The sequence below is a fragment of the Micromys minutus genome (genome assembly GCF_963924665.1).
Source record: "Micromys minutus genome assembly, chromosome: 1".
In the NCBI taxonomy this organism is placed as follows: domain Eukaryota; kingdom Metazoa; phylum Chordata; class Mammalia; order Rodentia; family Muridae; genus Micromys; species Micromys minutus.
The window spans coordinates 121,778,273-121,801,442 of record NC_137969.1 but is presented as its reverse complement, the minus strand read 5'-3'; the positions used below and the strand labels follow the sequence as shown (position 1 = coordinate 121,801,442).

At 44.4% G+C, this 23,170-nt stretch overlaps 1 protein-coding gene across 1 annotated transcript; it reads left to right on the top strand.

Annotated features, from left to right (window-relative positions):
* The first annotated feature begins 1,515 nt into the window (after positions 1-1,515).
* On the top strand, positions 1,516-22,004 carry UGDH (UDP-glucose 6-dehydrogenase). Its single transcript, XM_080933325.1, has 12 exons — positions 1,516-1,737; positions 9,271-9,439; positions 11,618-11,719; positions 12,134-12,334; positions 12,445-12,642; positions 13,050-13,197; positions 15,501-15,595; positions 17,173-17,303; positions 17,921-18,054; positions 18,405-18,496; positions 18,605-18,715; positions 21,206-22,004. Exons 2-12 carry the CDS (start codon positions 9,278-9,280, stop codon positions 21,311-21,313), a joined length of 1,482 nt encoding a protein of 493 aa, XP_080789451.1. The 5' UTR covers positions 1,516-1,737; positions 9,271-9,277; the 3' UTR covers positions 21,314-22,004.
* The last annotated feature ends 1,166 nt before the right edge of the window (positions 22,005-23,170 follow it).

Here is a 23,170-nt window from a genome sequence, read left to right as displayed (position 1 = left end):
GCGCTGGAGGGAAATGAACCTAGACCTCCGGGCTTGCATAGCAACTACTTTGCCCACTGAGCCACCTGCTCAGACCTATGCATTTGAGTGTACTTTCAAAATTTCCTAGTTACTTTACCCATGAGGTAGTCAGGCACCCCATAACATCATTTCACCAAGGGCTGACTTTATACAGGGTGGACCCATATTGTACTGAGTATGATGTTATTATAGTCAATGAGGGACAGGGATTTGTGCCTAGCTTTTCTCTCTCTCTCTCTCTTTTTTTTTTTTTTTTTTTTATTTTTTTTATTTCAGGCTTAAGATGATCTTTAGTATCTAAAGAAACAAAACAAACCTTCACATTAAAAGTGGGTGTGCCAGTAATCATGATTCCTAGGAGGTCGAGTAAGGGGATCACTGACAGTTTAAGGCCAGTCTGAACTATTTGGAGAGTTCCAGATTTGCCACCCCTACACAGGGACCATGTCGCAAAAGATTCCCGTGGGTAAACTAAATAATTTTACTTTAAAAAAAAGTCTACGTGTGCAGATGTCTGTGTGTGCCACATTTGTGTTGGTTGGTGGGTAGAGTGTGGTCTCCTGGAGCTGGAGTTTCAGGCGGTTTTGAGTCCTCAAATGTGTGTCCCAGGGAGTAAACCCCTTGGCCCTTTTTGGCAATTTTGCTTTTTTTATGTATTTGTAAGGACTGGAGACAGTTCAGTGGTAGAGTGTTTACAGTTCAATCTTTAGTGTTTCTCTCTCTCTCTCTCTCTCTCTCTCACACACACACACACACACACACACACACGCAAATACATACCCACTCATGTCTAAGTTGCACACGCCTTGCTATGTAGACAACCTCCCTTCTAAAATTTGGCTGGAAATTTTTCCTGGAAAATACGCCCTCCGGGCGTGGGCGCCGCCGTACTCTGGCCAGCGACCAACGGGAGACACTGGCTCAGTCATGAAGGAACTCAGCATCCTTTTGACCTGAGACAGCTCCTTCCCAACCCCAACGGGATGGGACGTGACTAAACTCTGGGCAGCAGACTAAAGGGCGCGGCGGACCCAGGGACTTGAAGGGCAGCAGAAATCCTTCAAGAGTCCAGGGGCTGAGAACCAACTTGGGTTCCAGGATAAGGGGGAGGCCAGAAAGCCGGAAGACCTTTCTGTGCGCTCGCCCCCCCTTCCCCCTCCCCAGGCCCTGTGATCACTGGTGATTCACTTGATACATGCGAACTTTCCTCATCCCAGATTGCGGGAACCTAGAGTGGGGAAGGAACACGGACCACGGCGACCATCCCGGTCCACGACGCCCCTCCCAGCAGCCGGTCAGCCTAGCCGGACCAGCCGAGCACGCAGCCACGCCCAGCGCCGCTCGCTGCGGGCGGGGGCGGAGCCCGTGAGTTGGCTCCAGCTGATTCGTCCTGTCCCGCAAGGGGCGTGGCCATACGTTTCGGATCCCGCCCCCTAGGCCGCTCTGGGTCCAGAAGGAAATAGAGGCCTGCCCCGGGGCCTGGAGTGGAGAGAGGCGGGGCAGTGCGGGGCGGTGGCTGAGTCCAGAGTCCGGGGAGGCCTGGTTGCAAGGGAATGAAGCCTCCGCCTTCCCCTGCAGAAGCATTTAAATACGGCCGCGGGCCCCGGCCTCGGGAAGCGGCGAGCGCAGAGGTGCGTGGAGCCTGTAGCTTGGGAGGAAGGCGCTGTCCGGGAGAACGGGATCTGCGTGGCCGCTGTGCCCCGGCTTTGGAAGTGGGTAAGCATCGATCCTTGCGGGGCGCCCCCGGGTGTACGCGCTCCCCGCTCACGGAGGGACTCCCTACTGCACCATCCTGGTCCCCCTTTTCGGGCCCGGAGGGAATCGCGTCGTGCACGAAGAGCCGGGCTTTTAATTCGCAGCTCGTGCGTCTTCAAGCCAGTTCTCATTCTTGTTATTTTCCGATTTGAGACGAAGGAGATTTTTTTTCCCCCCGCCGCTTCAGACGGCCAAACGTCCTCCCTCCCCCAAAGAGAGGGTTTTCTCTCTGTGGGGCCTAATGGGCGCTTCACAGTCCTAAGCTTTGTTGGGGATTAGAGTCTGCTCACCTGGGAGGCCGCTCCTCTCCCCTGGTAGCCCCTAAGTGTAGAGAGCAAAGCCCCTTGAAGATGAGGCTTAAGGCATTTATCCTACATCTGGGGAAGAGGGGTGGCTCCTGCAATCCACTGTTGGCCTTTGGACATATGCTTGGACGTTCTACTCAATGTCATGGAAGGCCTTTCTTGGGAGCTTTAGAGAGACCACGTTTTTGTGAGATCTTGAAAATCTTCATGTACTGCCTATAATTGAGTAGGTAGAGTTGACTGAGAAATCTCGTATAAAGAAAGGAGGGGCCGGTTGGGAGAGAGCTCATACGAGGGGTACACAGAGGACCAACTGTTCATCCACTCACCTCAAAGGCCAGGCTGAATTTTTCTCTTTTTTTCTTCAAATCCCCTAAGAAATGGAGAACAGTAGTCTGGTCTGTTTCTTCTGAGGGTTCTGGACTTGAAAGAGCGGAGTGTTTCTGCTGTGAGCTGTGCTTTTGAGTACTCAGCTTCCAGTCTGAGATGAATGCTATACAACCTTGGTTTGGAAAATACATTCCCCCACTCCCAACCTTGTCCCCTTCTTTTATCTCTGTATTGCTTTCTCTGCCATAAAAGCTCTAACCACTAGGCATGCTCTCTCTTTTCTGGAATTTTCACAGCTGTGTGTATCATTCCCACTAGACATAAAATTAAGTCTTTCACAATAGTCCCCCCCCCCCCCCAGTCAGGCATCTTTTAAGTGTGCTTTCGGGAAATGACTGAGGTTGGCGTGCCAGCTGTCCTATCATGTCTTCAGTAGCTGTGAAAGGGGTGGCAGATGGATGGTATTCTGTTCAGACTGCAGTATAGGGCATTTTACTGGCTGTTAGGGACATCTTGTAGGTTGAGATGCTTACCTGGATTTATGAGATTTTTACATGGACAGTATTTTCAGAATGGTGTGATATGCTGTGGTTCCCAAAATATTCCAGGTAAAGACTCATTTCAGAGTAACCTATTCTGTCAACACAGTGAAAATGGTGAGATGAGCCTGCTGGTAAAATCACTTGCTGTACAAGCCTGACCACCTTGAGTTCGACCCCGAGAGCCCACAGTGAAAGGCAAGCCTGGATCCCCCAAAGTTGTCCTCTGACCTCCACATGTGCCAGGCCTGCCCATCACAAAACAAAACACTAAAATTAGGAAGAAAAAAAAAACAGAATCAGAAAACATCTGTTGTAGAAACTGCATTGATAACATTGTATCAAGGTCCATGTTAAAGTTTATTGATGATTGTTTTGAAACTTCCAAGTGACTTCGAGTTGCACTGACTCTGCATCTGTCTTCTTAAGTAATTTCCCATCCATTGCCTTGTATTGGCTGCACTTCATAAGAAAACTAGCAAGGCCAAAATGAAGACTCAACCCAAGTAGCTGAGTGTAGCTGGCTCATGTCTATACTGAGTTTCCAGGAGGCTGAGGCAGATGTCTCTACCAGTTCCAGAGCAGCCTTGGCTGCAGAGTGAAACCTTATCGAGAGACAGAAAAGCGAGTGTGTGTAAAAAGAAGAAGGAAGAGGAGGAGGGAGAAAGAAAACAAAAGGGAGGGAAGGAGAACCCCAGTCGTATCCAGTTCCACACATGCGGCCGCAGCCGTCAGTAACTACTGCTTAGAAAGAACCCTGAACCACAGCCTTGAAAATAAAGGCCAATAAGAAGTAACTTGAGGACAAGGGGATGGGACACAGGGGTTGGATGTCTACCTGTGATTTGTGAGACCCTGGATTTAATCCCCTGCATTATAAAAACAAATAATATTAGAGGTAACTTAGGGGAAAATAAAGTCTATTCTTTCGGTGGCTAAAGGAGGTAGCAGTCAAATTACTGTAATCAATGATCAGCCATCTTAACTAACGCTATGAAACATGAAGCCTTCGATCCTGGAGGCCTAGGGAACAGTTATTAACTCAATACTCAGTGACGAATAGCCATCCTAGGTGTTAAAGGTGAACACCAGCCTTGGCACTGGAGACACGCTTCAGTGGTTAAAGGCCACGTGTTCCTCTTGCAGAAGACCTGGGTTCAATTCCCAGCACTCACATTGGTGGCTCACAACCATCCAACTCCCAGGCACTCATGTGGTGGGTATACACTAACACATATTAAATAAATAAATCTAATAAAAAAAAAAGATCCATTAGCTTGGGATACATTACTGAACTATGAACTCTTTAGGCCCAGGAGTTTCTTTCCCTAGACATTTGACCTACGCTTACTCTGTGACTGTTGATAGAACATGTCCAGTTTGCGCTTCAGCGTATCGGCTGTTTTATTAGCTGTAACTTCTTGGCTATGGAATTAACCTGTAACTCTGAAAGATCCTCTGGACCAACAACATACTTAGAATTTCTACTTATTAGTTTAATTGGGGGGGGGGGCAGGTGTCTCTTTCTCTTTTAAACGATGTGTTTTTATTTTCTGTGTTTGGTTACTTTGATACCATGGACATGCCTGTGGCCAGAAGGCACCAGATCCCCTGACACTGGAGTTATGGATGGTTGTGAAACCACTTTGTGGTGCAGGGGATTAAACCTGGGTCCTCTGGGAGAACAACGCGTGGTAATAGCCACTGAGCCATCTCTCCAGCCTGGCCGGATGTCCTGATGTGATAGTTCTGGCTCGGTCATGTGAGCCTTGAAGATGAACGCATAGGCCTAGAGTTAATTAGGGTTTAGATATTGAATTATGATGACGTAGCTTACAGAGAGACACTGCAGTAGAACAGCTATCACAGTAGGGATTTTATTGCAGGGCCTGCACATGGTCCTGTGGTATCTCTGGGACGTTTGTTCCAGGACTGCCACAAATGCCCGCATCTGGGAATGCTCAAGTCCTTTAAATAAAATGTCCTCCTGTATACTTTAAATCCTCTTTAGGCTACGTATGATACCTAATGTAACTGAGCATCATGGCTCATACTTATAATCCTAGTATTGTAGAGACGATCGTGAGCACAAGACTAGCCCAGGCTACGGACCAAGTTCTAGGCCAACCTAGGCTACATAGGGAGAATTTGTCTCAAAACAATAAAAGCCATATCTAATAAAATCTAAATAGTTCTATCTTATTGTTTAAGCAACAAGAAAAAAAAGTCTACATATTCAGTAGAGTTGTGATTTTTTTTTTTTTAAGATGGCACCTTACTATGTCACTGGGACTGACCTGGAATTTACAATGTAGATCAGGGTGGCCTGCCTCCAAGTTGCTTCTGCTTCCCTAATGCTAGGATTAAAGATGTATGCCCTAATACTTGGCCTCTAATTTCACACGCACACACACGCACGCACACATAGTTGCCTGATTCTGTGGTTTTAGAACCTGTTGGAACAGAGGAACAACTGTACTTGTACCTGAAATCTAGGCCATCTGTTTCTGGTAGTGTAGTTTCCAGGAACCCACATTTACAAAGCACGAGAACAGAGAATTTTGAGGAATTACGCTGTCCAAGCTTGGAAAATTTTATTTCGGTCTTTATTTCCCTGGAACTCAAGGGGAAAAAAAAGGTCTCCTCTTTACATTCCATGTCACTGTTCTTTTGTATAAAAGTAAATATCACACCAGATATCGAATTGTCTTGTTCCTAACTCTGTCTCCACACTTAACCCCCATCCCACCCTGCTCAAAACCATGCCCCCCTCTCCTATAGGGAATAGGTTTCGGTTGTCGAAATGTGTCCAGTGATGATGGTTCATTCCACTAGGTGGATTACTACTAGATTGTGCCTTACAGATTGCTGTCTTGCTCTAAGAGAGACACTCCAGAGCCACTTGTACCGAAGTCACGCCTTAGGAGACTGCAATCACTTGTCACAGCTCCTCAGTACCTATTGCTTCTCACTGAGCAAGTGCCCCACATCTGTTGATTCTTTTACTCGGACCTAGACTGTTCTTTCTGGCTTTCTTTTCAGGCCCAGCTTGTACTTCTGCACCGAGACAACCCTCTTCTGCATCTTCCTTCCCCACCCCTGATTTTTATTAATTATTATTGTGTGAGGGGTTATGGAGGTCATAGAGCCATATTCAGGAGCTGGTTTTCTCCCTCCACCTTGATTGGGGTCCAGGGCCTGAAATGAGCCCATTGGGCTTGCTTTACCCTCTGGACCACCTCATGGGCCCCTCTTCACCTCCTGTTCTCCCCTGGACTTGGACACTCATTTGGCCTTCTAGCTGATGATCTTATCACCTAGCCATTTTACTGGGGTATGATTCCCCCCCCCCCATCAGGGTTTCTCTGTGTAGCCCTGGCTGTCCTGGAACTTGCTTTGTAGACCAGACTGGCCTCAAACTCATATAAAGCCACCTGCCTCTGCTTCCCCAAGTGCTGGGACAGCTGCAGTGAAGGCTAGGAACATGTCTCCCTGAAGGAAGGAGATTTTCAGGTTTCCTGGAGCTCACCCACTTAGCATTCCCAACATCATCTTTGCCATTCACTTAGGGCAGGCAAAGGAGACGGGTGAGGCGAGGGAAGATGGCTGACGGCCAGAAGTCAGCTTGGGTACCCTTGGTATTTTTACTGAGGCAAGCCTTACAATTCTAAAAGATATTTAATAGAATGTTTTATACCCATAACTTCACAAGACCTAATAGAGAACTTTTAACTTTTAACTTACTTGCTCCGGCTCCTAAGCAATCTACTAGACTTAGCATAGTTTTAATATTTTTTTGGTAAGCATATTCATATAGAAGAATGCCGCATAATCATTAAAGTTGAGGATATGACTGTAGAATACAGTAAGTAAAAAAAAAAAGCCATATGTAGAGACTGTTTATATATGGTATTTCTTCAGTTCAGAAATAGATTATGTTAGGTATGAGGGTTGCTTGCCTTTAATTTCAGGAGGCAGAGCTTTGTAAATTTGAGGCCAGCTTGGTCTACATAGAGAGTTCCAGCATAGAGCTGCATAATTGAGAAACCCTGTCTCAAAAAGATCATCGTACACACATGCACAGGCACACACACACACACACACATGCCCACGCAGGCACATGCACGTATGCATTATATATGAATCTGTACTTAGGCAAAGTAACACTGGGTGTATACACAAGAAACAAAGGCGCTGCCTGAAGCAGAGTCAGTAGGGATGGAGCAGAACTGAGGAGTCTTGAGAGAAATTCCCTTGTAATGTTCTACTTTGGCACCAAAAGGATGACTCAGCTGGTAAAGGATACAGGTTCAATCTCTGGAATCTACATGATGGAAGGAGAGAGCCGACTTCTCCCCAAAACTTACTTCTATTTATACCATTAAGAATACTTTCTTGGGGCTGGAGAGACAGCTCAGAGGTTAAGAGCACTGACTGCTCTTCCAGAGGTCCTGAGTTCAATTCCCAGCAACCATATGGTGGCTCACAACCATCTGTAATAAGATCTGTTGCTCTCTTCTTTTTGATGTGTCTGAAGACAGTGACAGTGTCCTAATATAAATTAAATAACTCTTTAAAAAAAGAATACTTTCTTAATAGAGTTCTAAAACCCCTCTTTGGGGAACTAAAACTATGTTTGTTTGTTTGTTTCTTTGTTGTGACACTGGGCCTTACATCATACACGCTGAGCAAACTTCCACTGGCCTAGGAACACTCTTGGAAAGCACTGTGATTAGGCTGACCCAGAGAACCTGATCCACAACAGGCTGTTCAGGCGTCCGCTTACTAGTTTCCTTCTCTTTGGGTTTCATGAATGGGTTTGATTTGGTGATGTCTGAGACCTTGGCAGAGACTGAAGTACTTGGTCACTTTGACGGTGCCAGACATTCCTATATACAAGTCAGTTTCTTGTAAATTTTTAGTATCAATTCATTAGGTGTAGTAAAACCTACTGACTGTTAAAAACTTACTAAGATCAGTGCAACAGTATTGATAACTGCAGAAATTACTTTGCTGGGTCGGGGAGATGGTGGGGCAGTAAAGTGCTTGCTATGTGAGCCCAAGGGTTGGACCCCAGCACCCAGTAAAAACTACTGTGGCCGTACACACCTGCACGCCAGGGCGGAGAGCCAGAGACAGTGTGGCTCGGGACTGCTGGCTGGACATGAGCAAGCTCCAGGCTCCAGAACAATAGAGCCTCGGGCATCTGCATGTGCACACCAGCAAATAAACACACTTGACGTTTTCTTTCCTTTAGCCTTTTCCCATTTTCTGATTAAAGTTGAAATAGAGTTTTAAGATTATTGTCCAATACTTAAATATAATCTGTTGATGCCAATTAAGTATTTTAAAGGGCATTTTGCTCTATTTTCTGCTGCTAGAGAGATGGATGACTTATAACAAACAGGAATGTCTTGGCTCAGGGTACTGGAGGTTGGCAAAACCAAGATGGAGGGGCTGACACTGGGCACCATGCAGTTTTGCTGTGTCATTCCCTGGCGGGAGAACAAAGGAACATGAGCTCAAACCTGTGCCCTAAGCCCTGTTACAACAGGCGTTGGTCCGCCCTGGGTAGAGCTCTCAGTTGTAAATGCCTCCATTTATGCCCCACCTTCAAACACTTTTGCGTTGGGAATTAAGTTACTCACATGATTCTTGAGGAATAAATTTTAGCCAAGCAGGAGCTTAATCTTAGAGGCCAGATCTGAATCACAGAACTAATCTCAAAATCTGAGACCATTTAAACCTGTTGCCAAACTCACCTTTGTTAGCTCAAATTGCACTGATGAATAAATTTACTTTCTGGGGCTTTTTTCTTCTTCTCCTCCTCCATCCTCTTTGTCTTCTTCTTCATCTTCCTCTTCTTCATCCTCTTCATCTTTCTCCTCCTCATCATCTTTTTTTTTTTTTCTTTGTTGGGTTATTCCAGAGTTTCTCTGTGTAGTCCTGGCTATGCTGTACTGGAGCTCGCTCTGTCGACCAGGCTGGCCTTGAACCCACATCCTCCTGCCTCTGCCTCTGGGATTAAAGGGATCTACCACCACAGCCTGGCTTCATTCTACTTCTTTACTGTCTAACTGTCAGGACACCATCATTTTACAGCGTGTGCAGTGCTGTCCCTTGTTATAAACTCTTCTGTGCTGGCACAGTGAGGAAGAGGCCGAGTCATGATTGGAACTTTATTTTCCACTGGCCATTTTCGTATTCTTGAGGAAACGTAGGAAGTGGTTCCAGATATCGAACACTTTTGTGATGAATGCCAGTGATTTGTCCAGATTTTGTCTTCAGTGCTAAGACATTGCTAATTGTTTCCCTCTTAGATCAGTCATGGTTGAGATCAAGAAGATCTGTTGCATTGGTGCGGGCTACGTCGGCGGACCCACATGCAGTGTCATTGCTCACATGTGCCCTGAAATCAGGGTAACGGTTGTGGATGTCAACGAGGCAAGGGTCAATGCGTGGAATTCTCCCACCCTCCCCATTTACGAGGTAAGCTATATATTAGTCAGCTCTTTGTTGGTTAACATTCGAGATATACTATTATTGTGCAACCTATGACTGTAACCAAGTCAATGACAAAAAGTCTGGCTGGGAATGCTTGTAACACCCATAATCTCAGCTCTTGGGAACTGAAGCAAGTTCAAGGTCTGCCTGGTGTATGTAGTTTAAGGCCAAGCAGGACAGCACAGAGAGACCCTGCCTCAAAACAAAGCAAAGGCTCTGCATAGTGCTAGGATATAGTTCATGCTAGCTTGATTAGCCAACATATGGCCCTGGGTTTCAGATGAGAAGAAAAAGAAAGAAAAAGAAAAGGGAAAATAAACTAGATGTACTGCAAGCATGTAATCCCAGTACTTGAGAGGCTGAGGCAGGGGGATTACTGAACTACATAATGAGTTCCAGGTCAGCCTGGGCTATATCAAGATCAAAAGGCCAAAAGTATACAATAAAAATTTCTGATAAAATATTATGGGAGTGTAGCACATGAGGAGTGCCAGGACTTGGATTTCCGCTCCAGTACTGCAAAAGAAAAAAGAAGAAATGAAGGACACTCCAGTGACAGTTGTGTCAAGTGTGCTGAGATCCCAAGCCCTTAGGAAGAAGTGTATGGGCTGGGGTGTTGCTCAGTCACGGAGTGCTTGCTCATCATGCACAAATCTGCGCTTTTTTCCTAAGAGGAGCCATTATAGCATACTCAAGAGTTAGAGTCAGGAGGAACATCCCACAAGAGTGAGTTTGAGGCCAGTTTGGGATATATATGAGACCTCATTTCAAAAAAATAATAGACCTCTGGATATCGTGGTGCATGCCTTTAACTTCAGCACAGACAGGCCGATCTCTGAGTTTAACACTAGTCTGATCTACAGGTCATATTCCAGGACAGCCAGGGCTAGAGAGAGTCACTCTACCTCAGAACAATGCCTCCAAATTCTAGCATTTGGGAGACAGGCTGGCGTATTTCTGAGTTCCAGGTCAGCTGGAGCCACACAAGACTGCCTATAAATAAAGAAATAAGCCTTTTATGTATAGGACATACTTTGGTATGTACTTATGGATTACAGTGTGATATTTCATGTATGGTGCTTAATGATCACCTAGAACATTTATCATTTAATTGCATTAGTGGAATTTTACGAAACTATTTTAAAATATATCTGATTACAGTTACCAGCCAGCTGGATGGTGGTGGCACACACCTTGAGTCACAGTGCTCAGACGGAAGGCAGAAGTAGGCAGATCTCTGTAAGTTCGAGGTCAATCTGGTCTACAGAGTAGGTTCCAGGACAGCCAGCGCTACACAGAAAACCCTGCCTTGAAAAAAACAAAACCAAAAACCAAAACAATCCAAAAAATCCAAAATTCAGTTACCAGCCGTTGTCTCTAAGTCTTTCTTCTTATCCAACTGGACTTCTGAAGCCTCGGACTCAGAGATTCACCTGTCTCTGCCTCCTGAGTGTTAGGATTAAGGATGTGAGCCACCATCGCCCAGCTCTCAATTTATTTTTAACATAAATCTATTAGCAAAAACATTGCATGGGAAAAAGTAATAAAGATTTTCAGTGTGTCTTACAGTAGGACTTAGATAAATACACCCTAATGTCTGTGTGAAGTAAATACTGACTTTTACAACCACCCTGATGGTATGAGTCATGGGGTGGCAGGGACTGCATTCATAATGACAGTGCACAATGTTTGCTTGAAATCACAGGGCCTTGAAGGCTCAGATATTAGTTGATACGGAGGAGTTAATGGTTAACATATCACCCAGGTACATGGTCAATAATGACACAGCATTTTAGAGCTGCTGATCTTTGTGCGAGTTCAGCTCTGTTCCATTTAATGGTGACATCCTTACTTACTGTGTTGTGTATGGGCCTCCCTTTGTTTCTTTTTTAGTGATCAGAATACCTCCCAGTGTAGCCTGGGCAGACCTCAGATTCTCTGTGTAGTTCAGCCTTGCCTCAGGCTCGGCCTTCTACTCGTCAGGTCTGCAGGTGTGCGCTGCTGTGCCTGCGGGCCTCAGCTATTCTAAAGCCACTGCTGGGAAATCTAGACCTTTGCATTACAGCACAACCGTCCCCTTGACAAGGGTGATTCTGAGTTTGTCTTCTCAGGACTGATGATGTTACTGAGTACTCAACTCCTTTTCCCTCCCTCCTTCTCTAGCCTGGACTAAAAGAAGTTGTTGAATCCTGTCGAGGGAAAAATCTGTTTTTTTCTACCAATATTGATGATGCCATCAGAGAAGCCGATCTAGTATTTATTTCTGTAAGTAGTTTGCTTTGCCGTGTGATTTTTAATCTGTCTATCTGTGAAAGCTTCAAGGTTTTATATTTGGTATTAAGCCATAACAATGCCCTTAACCATGATAATATATTACATGTCATAGACAGGCAGTCCTTTAGACTGGGGACCTTTGAGTTCATTTTTGTCCCCTGGACTTAGAGTGGAACCCGCCTGCCTGTCCGGTATTTGTCACACGCATGGCAGCTTCTCCACAAGAGTTCTCTTGGTTCTTCCAGTGATTTCTCCCAGTGGCTGCATATGTAAAACGTGTTATCCTGTGAGGGTTAAGGCCATGATGACTGTTGACTAGTTAGCTAACCGATAGTCTGGGTTATCTTGAACACACTGAGCAGCCTTCATAGGCCCTCTCTTCTTTATCCCAAATGCTCTCACTAGGTGAACACACCAACAAAAACATATGGGATGGGAAAAGGCCGGGCAGCAGATCTGAAGTATATCGAAGCTTGTGCTCGCCGAATCGTGCAGAACTCTAATGGGTACAAAATTGTGACTGAGAAAAGCACAGTCCCTGTGCGGGCAGCAGAAAGCATCCGCCGCATATTTGACGCCAACACAAAGCCCAACTTGAATTTGCAGGTATGGAGAAAGAGAAGACTTGAATCTAATTCTTTTTAGGTCAAGACTGATGCCTTAAAGCTACCCACAGTTCATTCTATCCTAAACGTTCCTCTGCATTGCTGTTCTAGGTACTGTCCAATCCTGAGTTCTTGGCAGAGGGAACAGCCATCAAGGACCTAAAGAACCCGGACAGAGTCCTGATTGGAGGGGATGAAACCCCAGAGGGCCAGAAAGCTGTTCGGGCACTGTGCGCTGTGTATGAGCACTGGGTTCCTAAGGAAAAGATCCTTACCACCAACACCTGGTCCTCAGAGCTCTCCAAACTGGTTAGTGCAAAGTTTGCAACTCTTCATTAAATTGTTACTGTGTTTAGGCAGGGTATTCGATGTTACTTAGGCCAGTGTCAGACCCAGAGCCCAGCTTCCTGACTGTGGGGATCGCCACACACACGCACACACATGCACACACATGTGCACACATGCACACTTTGTTCTGTTTTTCAGTGCTGGGATTTAAACCTGAGCCCCACAGGTTAGTCATGCTCTGTAGCCCTGCGTCCCAGCCCTTCCCTTCCAAGTGTGTTTTCTAACTGGCCTTCCACTGTCTCCTCAGCATGAGTCCCTCAGCATCTCTCAGGCCTGCTTAGTGATTAGCATCACCTCAGTGAATGCACTGACATATGAAGCTGCCTCTCACTCATCACCATCTTCTCCCGTCTCTTTGTGATGTAAAGGCAGCCAATGCTTTTCTTGCCCAGAGGATCAGCAGCATCAACTCCATAAGTGCTCTGTGTGAAGCCACAGGCGCGGACGTGGAAGAGGTAGCAACGGCTATCGGGATGGACCAGAGAATTGGAAATAAGTTTCTAAAAGCCAGCGTTGGTAAATAAAATGTTCCCTACATATTTCTCCAGTAAAACAGGTTACTAACACTTCCAGGTTTGCAGAACCTCTCTATGAAAGATTTTTTTTTTAATTTAATGTCTGTTGTTTTTTAAAAAAGATTTGCTGGGCAGCGGTGGTGCATGCCTTTAATCTTAGCACCCTGGAGGCAGAAGCAGGTGAGTCTCTGTAAGTTTGAGGCCAGCCTGGTCTACAGAGGGAATTCCAGGTCAGCCAGGGCTACACAGAGAAACTTTGTCTCAAAAAGAGAAAAAAAACTAAAAAAAAAAGAAAAAAAAAAGAAAGAAAGGAAGAAATTCTAGAGGGTAGGGAGATGGCTCAGTGGTGGAGCACTGGCTGCTCTTCCAGAGGTCCAGCGTGTAATTCCCAGTACCACATGGTGGCCCACAAGCATCAGTAACTTGAGTTCCAGGCATCTTAAGCTCTCTTACTAGGTATGAATGTGGTACATATGTACACAGCAGGCAGAATGTTCATACACACAAAATAAAATAAATCTTAAAAAAAAAAAGACCCAGGACCTGTGAGAAGGCCGGACGAGTGAAGGCCCCGTCCCCATGCCTGCTGACTGGAGCCTGAACTCACTGCTGAAAGGAGAGGACCGACTCCCTCAGGTCCTCCTCTGACTTCCACACAGTGCCTTCCGTTAGGCTGTAAGATGAAGTGACGCCGGGCACACTGTGGACATCTCACCTCTTTGCCCTTAAGAAGCAGAGGGAGGAGGATCAGGAGACTAAGGCTAGCTTCTATTACGGTAGCTGCCCTGGATGCCCTTGAACTTGTAGCCCAGGCAGGCTATGAGTCTTCTATGCTCCTACCTCAGCCTCCAAGGTAATTGGACTTACAGATATGTGCCACCAGGCCTGGCCACATTTGCCCTCACCCCCATCTGTAAATGGATTTTACTCTGCCTGTAAAGTACATTTCTCATTACTGGTGGTAGTTAGACTGTATTGTAGCACTAAAAATACTTTATAGAGCACAACTTGGTGAAACCCTGTCTCATAATACAGAAAGGGGGTCAGCTAGGACTGGCTCCGTGTCAGAGTGTTTGCCTAGCATGCCCAAGGCGGGGATTCAGTCCCACCCTCACACATGTACACACTCACACTCTTTCTGAGGCTGTATGTCACGTTTCCCTGCCCTTCTGTTTTCTCCAACTATGCTAAAGCTATTTACAAAAGACACACTATGTGCCATGTCTACAAAAGACAACTATGTGTCATGTTTACAAAAGACACACTATGTGTGCCATGTCTACATCAGTGCTTTATCCTTTAAGCTTTATTTTTTTTCTTTCAAGACAGACATTCACACACAGGCCAGCTGGCCTAGACTTGCTATATAGTCATGGTTGGCTCAAACTCCTGACTCTCCTCCCTGTGCCACTCATGAACCGGAATTACAGATGTGACACTATGCTTTTTACTTTACGGTGCTGACCTTTTTAGAGGTTATTCATGTTCAAGGAAAGTTTTATAACTTGCCCAGAATGTCACTGAAGTTTTTACCTCCCTGCATGCAGTCTGATGACACTAGCTCAAAGGTGGCCCATATCCACTCCACAGCTCATTGTAAATAAGTGTTATGGGGATATAGTCACCGCACCCACAGCCCTTCTCTTCTCCCTGCCCACTATGGAGCTGCGGTGCCAGAGGTTAACAGTTGTGGCAGGGATTTTATGGCCCACAAAGACTGAACTATTTCCCACCAGGCCCTTTTGCCCTACAATGTACGAACTCTGCAGTAAAGGAAGAGACAAGGAATCATGCCAGGGAAGTGACTGAAGAAAGGGAAGTTAAATGTGAGGAAAAGGTCAAGTTGGGCTGGAGAGTGTTTATTCTTGCAGATGTCCCGTGCTCATCCCACAGCCCCTCTAAACCAGCCGTTCCCTTCTAACCTCTGACGTGATGCACATGTGTTCATGCAGGCAGGACACACGTACAAATAAAGAAAATTCTCTTTTAAAAGGAAAAAGGTCAGATGTACCTTTAATGAAACCTGGGTTGGAGAACCAGTTAGTAAGTACTTGAGGAGCTGATTACCTGTAAATGTCACGTGGTTTGTAAACCACTTTTTCTCTCTTTTTCATCTTGATTCAGGGTCTTAATGTAGCCCAGGCTGGGCTTGAACTCACAGTGTAGTTGCAAAAATAATTCTGCTGTCTGATTTTGATTACTTAGAATCTGAATAAAAGTTGCAGATGTTGTGTAAGCTTTGCCACAGGATTTAGTTTCTGGATTTTACCTGAAAATATTGTTAAGCTTATTTTGTTCCCTCAGGTTTTGGTGGAAGCTGCTTCCAAAAAGATGTTCTGAATTTGGTTTATCTCTGTGAGGCTCTGAATCTGCCTGAAGTAGCTCGTTACTGGCAGCAGGTATATATCTTTGTAGTTAATAACTTATTAGGTTCTAATCAAACATATGGCACCCTTGGTAAAATGGCTTTGCATTTACTTATTTCAGGTTTATGTAATGAGTGTCTGTTTTCCTAGTCAGCTGTGATGAGCATATTTGACACACCACTATATATATATATATATGCTAAATTTGCTCCCAGAATCAGCCAGGGAATATTATCCTTTATGTTTCGATGCATGTGTTAGAGGCTATCTCATGTAAACAGGCTGGTCTTGAACTTCCTGTCTAGCTGAGAGTGTCCTTGAAATATTCTCCCTCCGCCTCCCCCTCCCCAGTGCTAGACACACAGACATGCCCCCTCGTAAGAGTCAGAGTCTCCCTGTATATTCCAGACTACCCTGGAACTTGGTGTGACACATGCTTTTCTATGAAACTTAAGAACCAGCATTTTAATATTTCCAAATAGTCTGCATCTATGGATACTTTCTTTCCTTTCTTTGAGTTTCATGGAGCTAAAACCAGGAACCCCCCTTCCCAGTTACCAAATGCTTGTTTATTCTGGGTACCCTTTGGGGCACTTTGCTGCAGAATATCTTTTAGTCCTCATCACTAACATTATCCCCCATTGTTAGATGAAAGAGACTCTGAGACATAATTTGCCTAAGGTATCTGCCAGGTTACACACCTCTTCCAAATGCTTTTTTCTGAGTTCATAATCTTCCGAACTTCAGCAATGGCTATGAGCAAGTCTAGAGATGGCTCGCTTCTGACGTATTCCACTCAGCCTAGCAGGTGGCTTTTTGCTACTCATTCTGCAAAAGCTGCAGATGAAGTCCTGACTTTCCGACACTTTGTGCTCCTTTTCAAGCTCTGGAGACTTGAGATGGTCCCTGGTGTTTTGGTAAAAGCTTCTTTTCCCTGTGTGCTTCATGTGCAACTCAGACTCCGTGTCAGAAGCTCTCAGGCTCTTACTCTCAGGATATTTGGGTGATGTCCAGGACTTGTGGTGTCATAGTTTTGTGCTGAAGCAGGTCCCTCTCTGTTCTTGGCCACTTTCTTCTCATAGTGAGCTTTGGTGAGCAGTGTGTCGAGCATATGAGGGGTTACGGAAGCTGCCTGTGGGATGCCTTATCTAGGCTGGCCGTGTGGCTGATCTCAGATGCCTTCAGAATTCAAGCCTAGCTTTGTGACCCATCTTCTCAACCACAGTTTCACTCACAGCAGATCGAGTAAAAGAAAGTGAACATTTCAGGAAGGCTCTAAGGAAGGGAATTGTACATTTTATTATTATTTTATTTTTAGAAAGACAGGCTCTCTGTATACTGTAGATGTTCTGTAACTTGCTATGTAGACCAGGCTAGTCTAGAATTCAGAATTCTGCCTCTTTCCAAATGCTAGGATTAAAGGTGTGTGCCATCACATCTGGCAATTGGTGGGTTTTTAATTTTCATATTTAAATCTACATAACAGTGTTAGATAAACTTTTTTATTAATATATAAATGTATATTTGTATAGTATTAACTATAAAACCACATGTATATCCTAGACTATACTTTTGTAAGCTAATATTGTATATTGTACATATAATTTCAGGTCATAGACATGAATGACTACCAGAGGAGGAGGTTTGCATCACGTATCATAGACAGCCTGTTTAATACAGTGACTGATAAGAAGATAGCTATTTTGGGGTTTGCATTCAAAAAGGATACTGGTGATACCAGGTACCTGTTTTTTAAAACATTTAAAAAGTGGTGTGTGTGTGATTGGTTTGTTTTAATTTTACTGATGTTTACCAAATACAGTATTAATCTTGGGAGGTAGAGGTGGAGATGAGCCTTGAGCCATGGCTTGGAGTCCAGCCTGGTCTACATAGCAAGTTCCAGGCTATGGTATGTGTGAGGCAGTCAGAGAACAAGTCTGAGTCCTCAGTTCTCTCCTTTCACAGTGGGATCCACTTCTTCCTGCCAATCCTTTCACTGGGTCTCCTTAAAACATGTCAGGGCCAGAAGTGCACAAAAATACATGTATGTGTACTTATGTGCCTATGTGTTTTCTACAGGATTTTATTCTCCATCATTTAAAGATAGCAGGAGAGGGCTGTCAGCATGGTGTCACCATAAGCAGAAGAGGATCTGTCTGTCTCCTTTCTTTCCTAGTGTGTGTGTGTGTGTGTGTGTGTGTGTGTGTGTGTGTGTGTGTGAGAGAGAGAGAGAGAGAGAAAGAGAATAAAAAAGCATCTGTATTTTTACCAACTAAGCTTAAGTAGAACTTACCTGTATCTTAAATTCCGTTATTGGAATTTGCCACTTAAAACAATACTGATTTGTTTGTCCTTCAGAGAATCCTCCAGTATCTACATTAGCAAATACCTGATGGATGAGGGCGCACACCTCCACATATATGATCCAAAAGTACCCAGGGAACAAATAGTGGTGGACCTCTCTCATCCAGGTGTCTCAGCGGATGACCAGGGTAGGACTCTCTCCCACACAGCATCTTTGAAACCTTTATGTAATAGTTGTGTCTCTGTCACTGCTTGCCTGGTACTGAGCCTTGTTTCTCTAGGATGAAACTCTTTGCTGTGCTCTCAGCTCTGAGCTGACGTCATCTGTGCTTAATCTGGAGGAGCCAGGGGTATAGCCAGTGGTCCTCCACAAAGTCCCTAAGATCCCCAGGACATACTTGTGAAGAAAGCTTGGGGGTGCTCCTGGCTCCCACTTCCCATTTGCTCGCTGTTAGACTGTCTGTTTACAGTACAAGTGTTAAAACACGTAACTTCCAGTGCCTCATTTCTCACTGTTTGGTTGTTGTGCTATTTTTAGTGTCCAGACTGGTGACCATTTCCAAGGATCCGTACGAAGCATGTGATGGCGCCCATGCCCTCGTCATCTGCACTGAGTGGGACATGTTTAAGGTGACGTCTCAGATTAAATCACGGAAAATTCTAGAGGCATTCCAGTGCAAACACTAGTTGAATGTGTCTACATGTATGTTCTAATTGTTCATTTGTATGTCCACACAGGAATTGGATTATGAAAGGATTCATAAAAAGATGCTGAAGCCAGCCTTTATCTTTGATGGGCGGCGTGTCCTGGACGGACTCCACAGTGAGCTACAGACCATAGGCTTCCAGGTAACCAGGATTCTGGCTGCCTCTTCTGTTTGCTTTGGTTATCATTATTTTATTTAATTTTATTATTGTATGTGTGTTTGCATAACTTTGGGTTGTGGCATGTGTGGAGGTCAGGGGACAACTTCTGGCGCAGGGCTTCAGACTTGTACAAGTACCTTTACCCTCTGAGCCACCTCCGTGGCCATGGACGATCTGTAAACCCGCTGTATGGGTTTCAACTATTTTCTAAGTTAGCCGCTAGACCGTAATATAAACAGGACAAGACGCCCATTCTCTGCAAAGCCCGGAGTTTTTGGTAATCATTCCACTCCTCCCCTGTTTGTAACCTAAAGTTGGTTTCCTTTACTTGGCAGCTGGAAGGGTCTCGGGTACCTATCTTATGGAAAGAGTTTATCTTACCTCATACTGTAAGGTTAAGATGTCCCACTGTGGTTCGGGTGCTCTCTTGTTATTTATAGCTGAGTTTCCTACCCCAGTGAAGCCCTGGGTGAGGGACGGGGTTTCATTGTGGGTGGCCACTGAGGAAATACTTCACCTAGCAGCAACACTGTCACCTTCCTGTGAGAATAGCTACCATCCACCTTGCCAGGTACCTGGGTTCATCAGTGGTGTTCCTCCCGCACCTTTCAGACACTCGGCACTGTCCTTGTGCAGTGAGACGTCTGAAGGGAGAATATGGGGCTCATGAACCCTCTTCCCAGTCTCTTCATCAGTGTGGAGCTTGGGAAAGCTAACAAGAGCAGGGCAATGCATTGGTGCGTTCTACCTGGCTCTGCTGCACCAGAGCCCTGCAAGTACTAACAAGCTGTTACCTGCTGCCTCCTGAAGCAGTGCGGACATTCCTGGCAGAGTGACTTGGGGAAGGTTGAAGCCGTGGTGGAGGGCTGCCAGCACGATGCCACAGAGCTTGTGCGTGTGCTCAGCACTGGCTTAGAGGCGCTAGGAATAGGCCTTATCTACTCACCAGATAGTGGATCTGGTTTCTTTAACCTCTCACTCACTTGCTAAAGGTCCTTTCTCTGCCATTTGTGAGATACTGGGTCTCAGCAGAGTCATCTGGCAACTCTGTTAACTCCTTGGAAATTCTTCCATCTCATCCTCCTTAGCACGTGAGCAGCAGGGTTGCTTTTCCCAGTTGTGTTATCTTTTAAATGTTATTTCCAAGACACATGTAGAAAGACAAATATTTAAAACTTTTATCTAGGTGTAAAGTTTGTCACACCTTTAATCCCAGCACTTGGGAGAGACAGGTGGATCCCTGAGTTTGAGGCTAGCTTGGTCTACATAGTTAGTTCCAGGGCAGCCAGAGAAAACTGTCACAAGAAATAAATAATAAAAGTCTGGAGAAATGGCTCCGCTCTTGCACAGCCTGGGTTTAGCTTCTAGCACCTACACGGTCGGTCACCGCCATCTCTAGCCAGTTCTAGGGGATTAGGGGTCCTCTTCTGGTCTCCAAAGGTTCCAGGCACATGCACAGTGTACATATATGTATGTATAGGCAAAACACTCGTGTATATATAAGATAAAAATAAATGATTTTGAGTTCTTAGAAATGTAACTTCCCCTAGCAAGATTTTTTTTTATAATTCATCTGGGTTTGGCAGCGCCCTTCTATAATTCTGCACTTGGCAGATCGAAGCAGGATGACCAGGAATTCAAGGTCATCTTCTGCTGCATAGGTAGTTCCAGGCCTGCCTGGACTTTCTGCCTCAGAAATAAAAATAGGAAATGGGATCCTTAAATAAGGGAGACTGTATAAGTCACTCAGTAAGAAAACAGACTGCTATGAATAGGGCAGGCATCCTTTGCAGCATGAGTCAGAATGAAAGAACTAATTTTTAATTCAAAAGAGATATAGAAATAGACTAGTATGTTTATCTCTACTACAGAAGAGATAAGCTTACCCTGGTAAGTGGTTGTGTGGGGCTGGAGCAGTGGCTCTGAGTTTTCAGAGCACTCACTACTCTTCAGAAGGCCCTGACTTCAGTTCCTAGTATGTGCATGTGTAGATAAAACACCCACATACATATGTATGCCTGGTCTACATAGTGAGTTCCAGGACAGCCAGAGAAAACCTGTCACCAAAAAAAAAAAATTATATATGGCAGCTCATGACTGTCAGAGCCTCTCTGGTGTGCAGGTGTGTGTGTAGACAGTGCCCAGATACAAAGAAGGTGAGGGGTGAGGTGCTTGTGCCTTTTTAACTTGGTAATTGCAGGTACTGGTGTGTACCTGTGACTCCAGCACTTGGGAGGTTCTGTGAATGAGAGGCCAGCACTAGCAAGACCTGTCTCTATAAACCCCAACAAAATCAAGCCAGCAAAGTGGGGTGGCACTTGATGCTGCACACATCAAAAAATAAAGGAGCCAAAGATCTCTCAGCAACTCAGAGAACTTGAAAAAGTTTCTTCTTATCGTCTCTTAGCTCTGCTTTATAGAGCTCTTACATATATGTGCTGTGATTAATACTTAATTTTTTTTCCTCTTCAGATTGAAACAATTGGCAAAAAGGTATCTTCCAAGAGAATTCCATATACTCCTGGTGAAATTCCAAAGTTTAGTCTTCAGGATCCACCTAACAAGAAACCCAAAGTCTAGACATCGCCCTTTTACCTGTGATGATTTTGGTACTTCAGGGTAGCCAGCGTTTCTGTCTGATACTAAATGGTAAATGAACTACATGTTTTTAAGGAAACAAAAATATTTTTGTAATCATTAAATTTATACTAGCTATATGGGTGTTAGCATATCTAGTAATTATGAGTCTAGAATAATTTTTACATATTTTTATATCATTGTCCTCTCAGTTACTGAATGGATGGAAAACATTCATGTTGGCTTAAATGTCAGTTTTTACAAAATGAAACCTTGAACTTTTTGGCATTACAAATTGTCCACAGATTGCAGGTTAATAATACCAGGGAAAGGCAGTCTTGTTCCTACGTGTTCTTTGTCTGCTTGTCATTAAATGGGACTCTGAAGCCATGCTATCACCATGACAGGATGGGCTGGAAAGTTCTCTGGCCTTTTGTTTTCATGAGATTATGTTGTTAGTGGTTTTGTTTTCCCAAAAGACCACCCTGCATTTCTTTCTGTGCTTAACTTGAGCAGTGCTTTTTTCTTTTTTAAATTTAACCTGAGGATAAAATCAGTTGTATGGTCTGTTTCTTAGCTTCTGTACTTGCTTGTTATGTTTGTACCAGAACCAAGAAATGTTACCTTTATCTTGATTTTTTATTTCTATTACAATTCCATTTTTTTCCTTTAAGAAAACCAATAAAGTCTCATGTGTAAACTGAAAAGATTCTCCAATTTACATACACTTCATGTTCATTTGTTTGTTTGGAGGGGAAGTGGGGCATGTACATGTATAGGAGTCACCTCCACTCGAGCTCTCCTTCCATATGGTTGTTTTCAGTTGGGTTATGTCCTATTCTTTTAATTAATTTATTATATATAACTACACTGTAGTCATCAGACACACCAGAAGAAGGCATCGGATCCCATTACAGATGGTTGTGAGCCACCATGTGGTTGCTGGGAATTGAACTCAGGACCTCTGGAGGAACAGTCAGTGCTGTTAACCAAGTCAGTGCTCTTAACCACTGAGCCATCTCTCCAGCCCCGATGATGTCCTATTTCAATTTAAGGCTGTGTGCACTGAGGATGTACAAACTTTGTTAAACAAATGCAAGTCTCATCCTTTAGGACTTGCGTGATTAAGCAGTAATAGAAATTGAAGACATCAAATAGAAATTGAAGACATCAGAGCCTCTAACCTAGAGTTATGGGCAGCTGTCTAAGCCACAATATGGGTGCTCAGAACTGAAACAAAGGCTCTTAACCACTGAGTCCCCTTCTCCAGCCCCTACAGTTATGTTTAAATGCTTATAGAATTTCCTACACAATAGTCTCGACTTTGTCTTCTGGCCTACAAAACATACAAACTACTGGCTATTTGGTCTCTCAGAAAAGCTTTGCAGACGTTAGAAGAACTCATATTGGTGTAAGGATTAACCTTTACTTGTAAGACTCCTGAGAATAAATTATAGATTAGGATCTACTCTGTATGTGCTTGTCAATAAGATTATAAACAAAAATGTCTTGCTGAAGCTGTTAAAATTAGGTACTCCTGCACTGGGCGATAGTGTCACACGCCTTTAATCCCAGACTACACAGTGAGGTCCAGGTCAGCCAGGGCTACACAGAGAAACCTGTCTCCAAAAAATAAAAAAATTAGGCACTCCTTTTTAATTGCAGGAAGCATCTGTGGGAAATGAATAACTAACTGTGGGATACAGTTGTAGTTCAAAAGGTAGAAAAATTGCAATGGGAAGAAAATGGGCCAAATGTAGAGCCTTGGAAATTTCTATTTATGATGGGGTAAAAATATGTGACTCAACATATAAATGGGCACAGCAATTTGTCCTCTACTGTGGGAACTAAAGACCATGG

Coding starts and splice junctions, on each gene's coding strand:
- UGDH (XM_080933325.1), top strand. CDS start 9,278: ATGGTTGAGATCAAGAAGATCTGTTGCATTGGTGCGGGCTACGTCGGC. Junction 18,497..18,604: donor CTGAGTGGGACATGTTTAAG/GTGACGTCTCAG, acceptor ATGTCCACACAG/GAATTGGATTATGAAAGGAT. Junction 18,716..21,205: donor TACAGACCATAGGCTTCCAG/GTAACCAGGATT, acceptor TTTCCTCTTCAG/ATTGAAACAATTGGCAAAAA.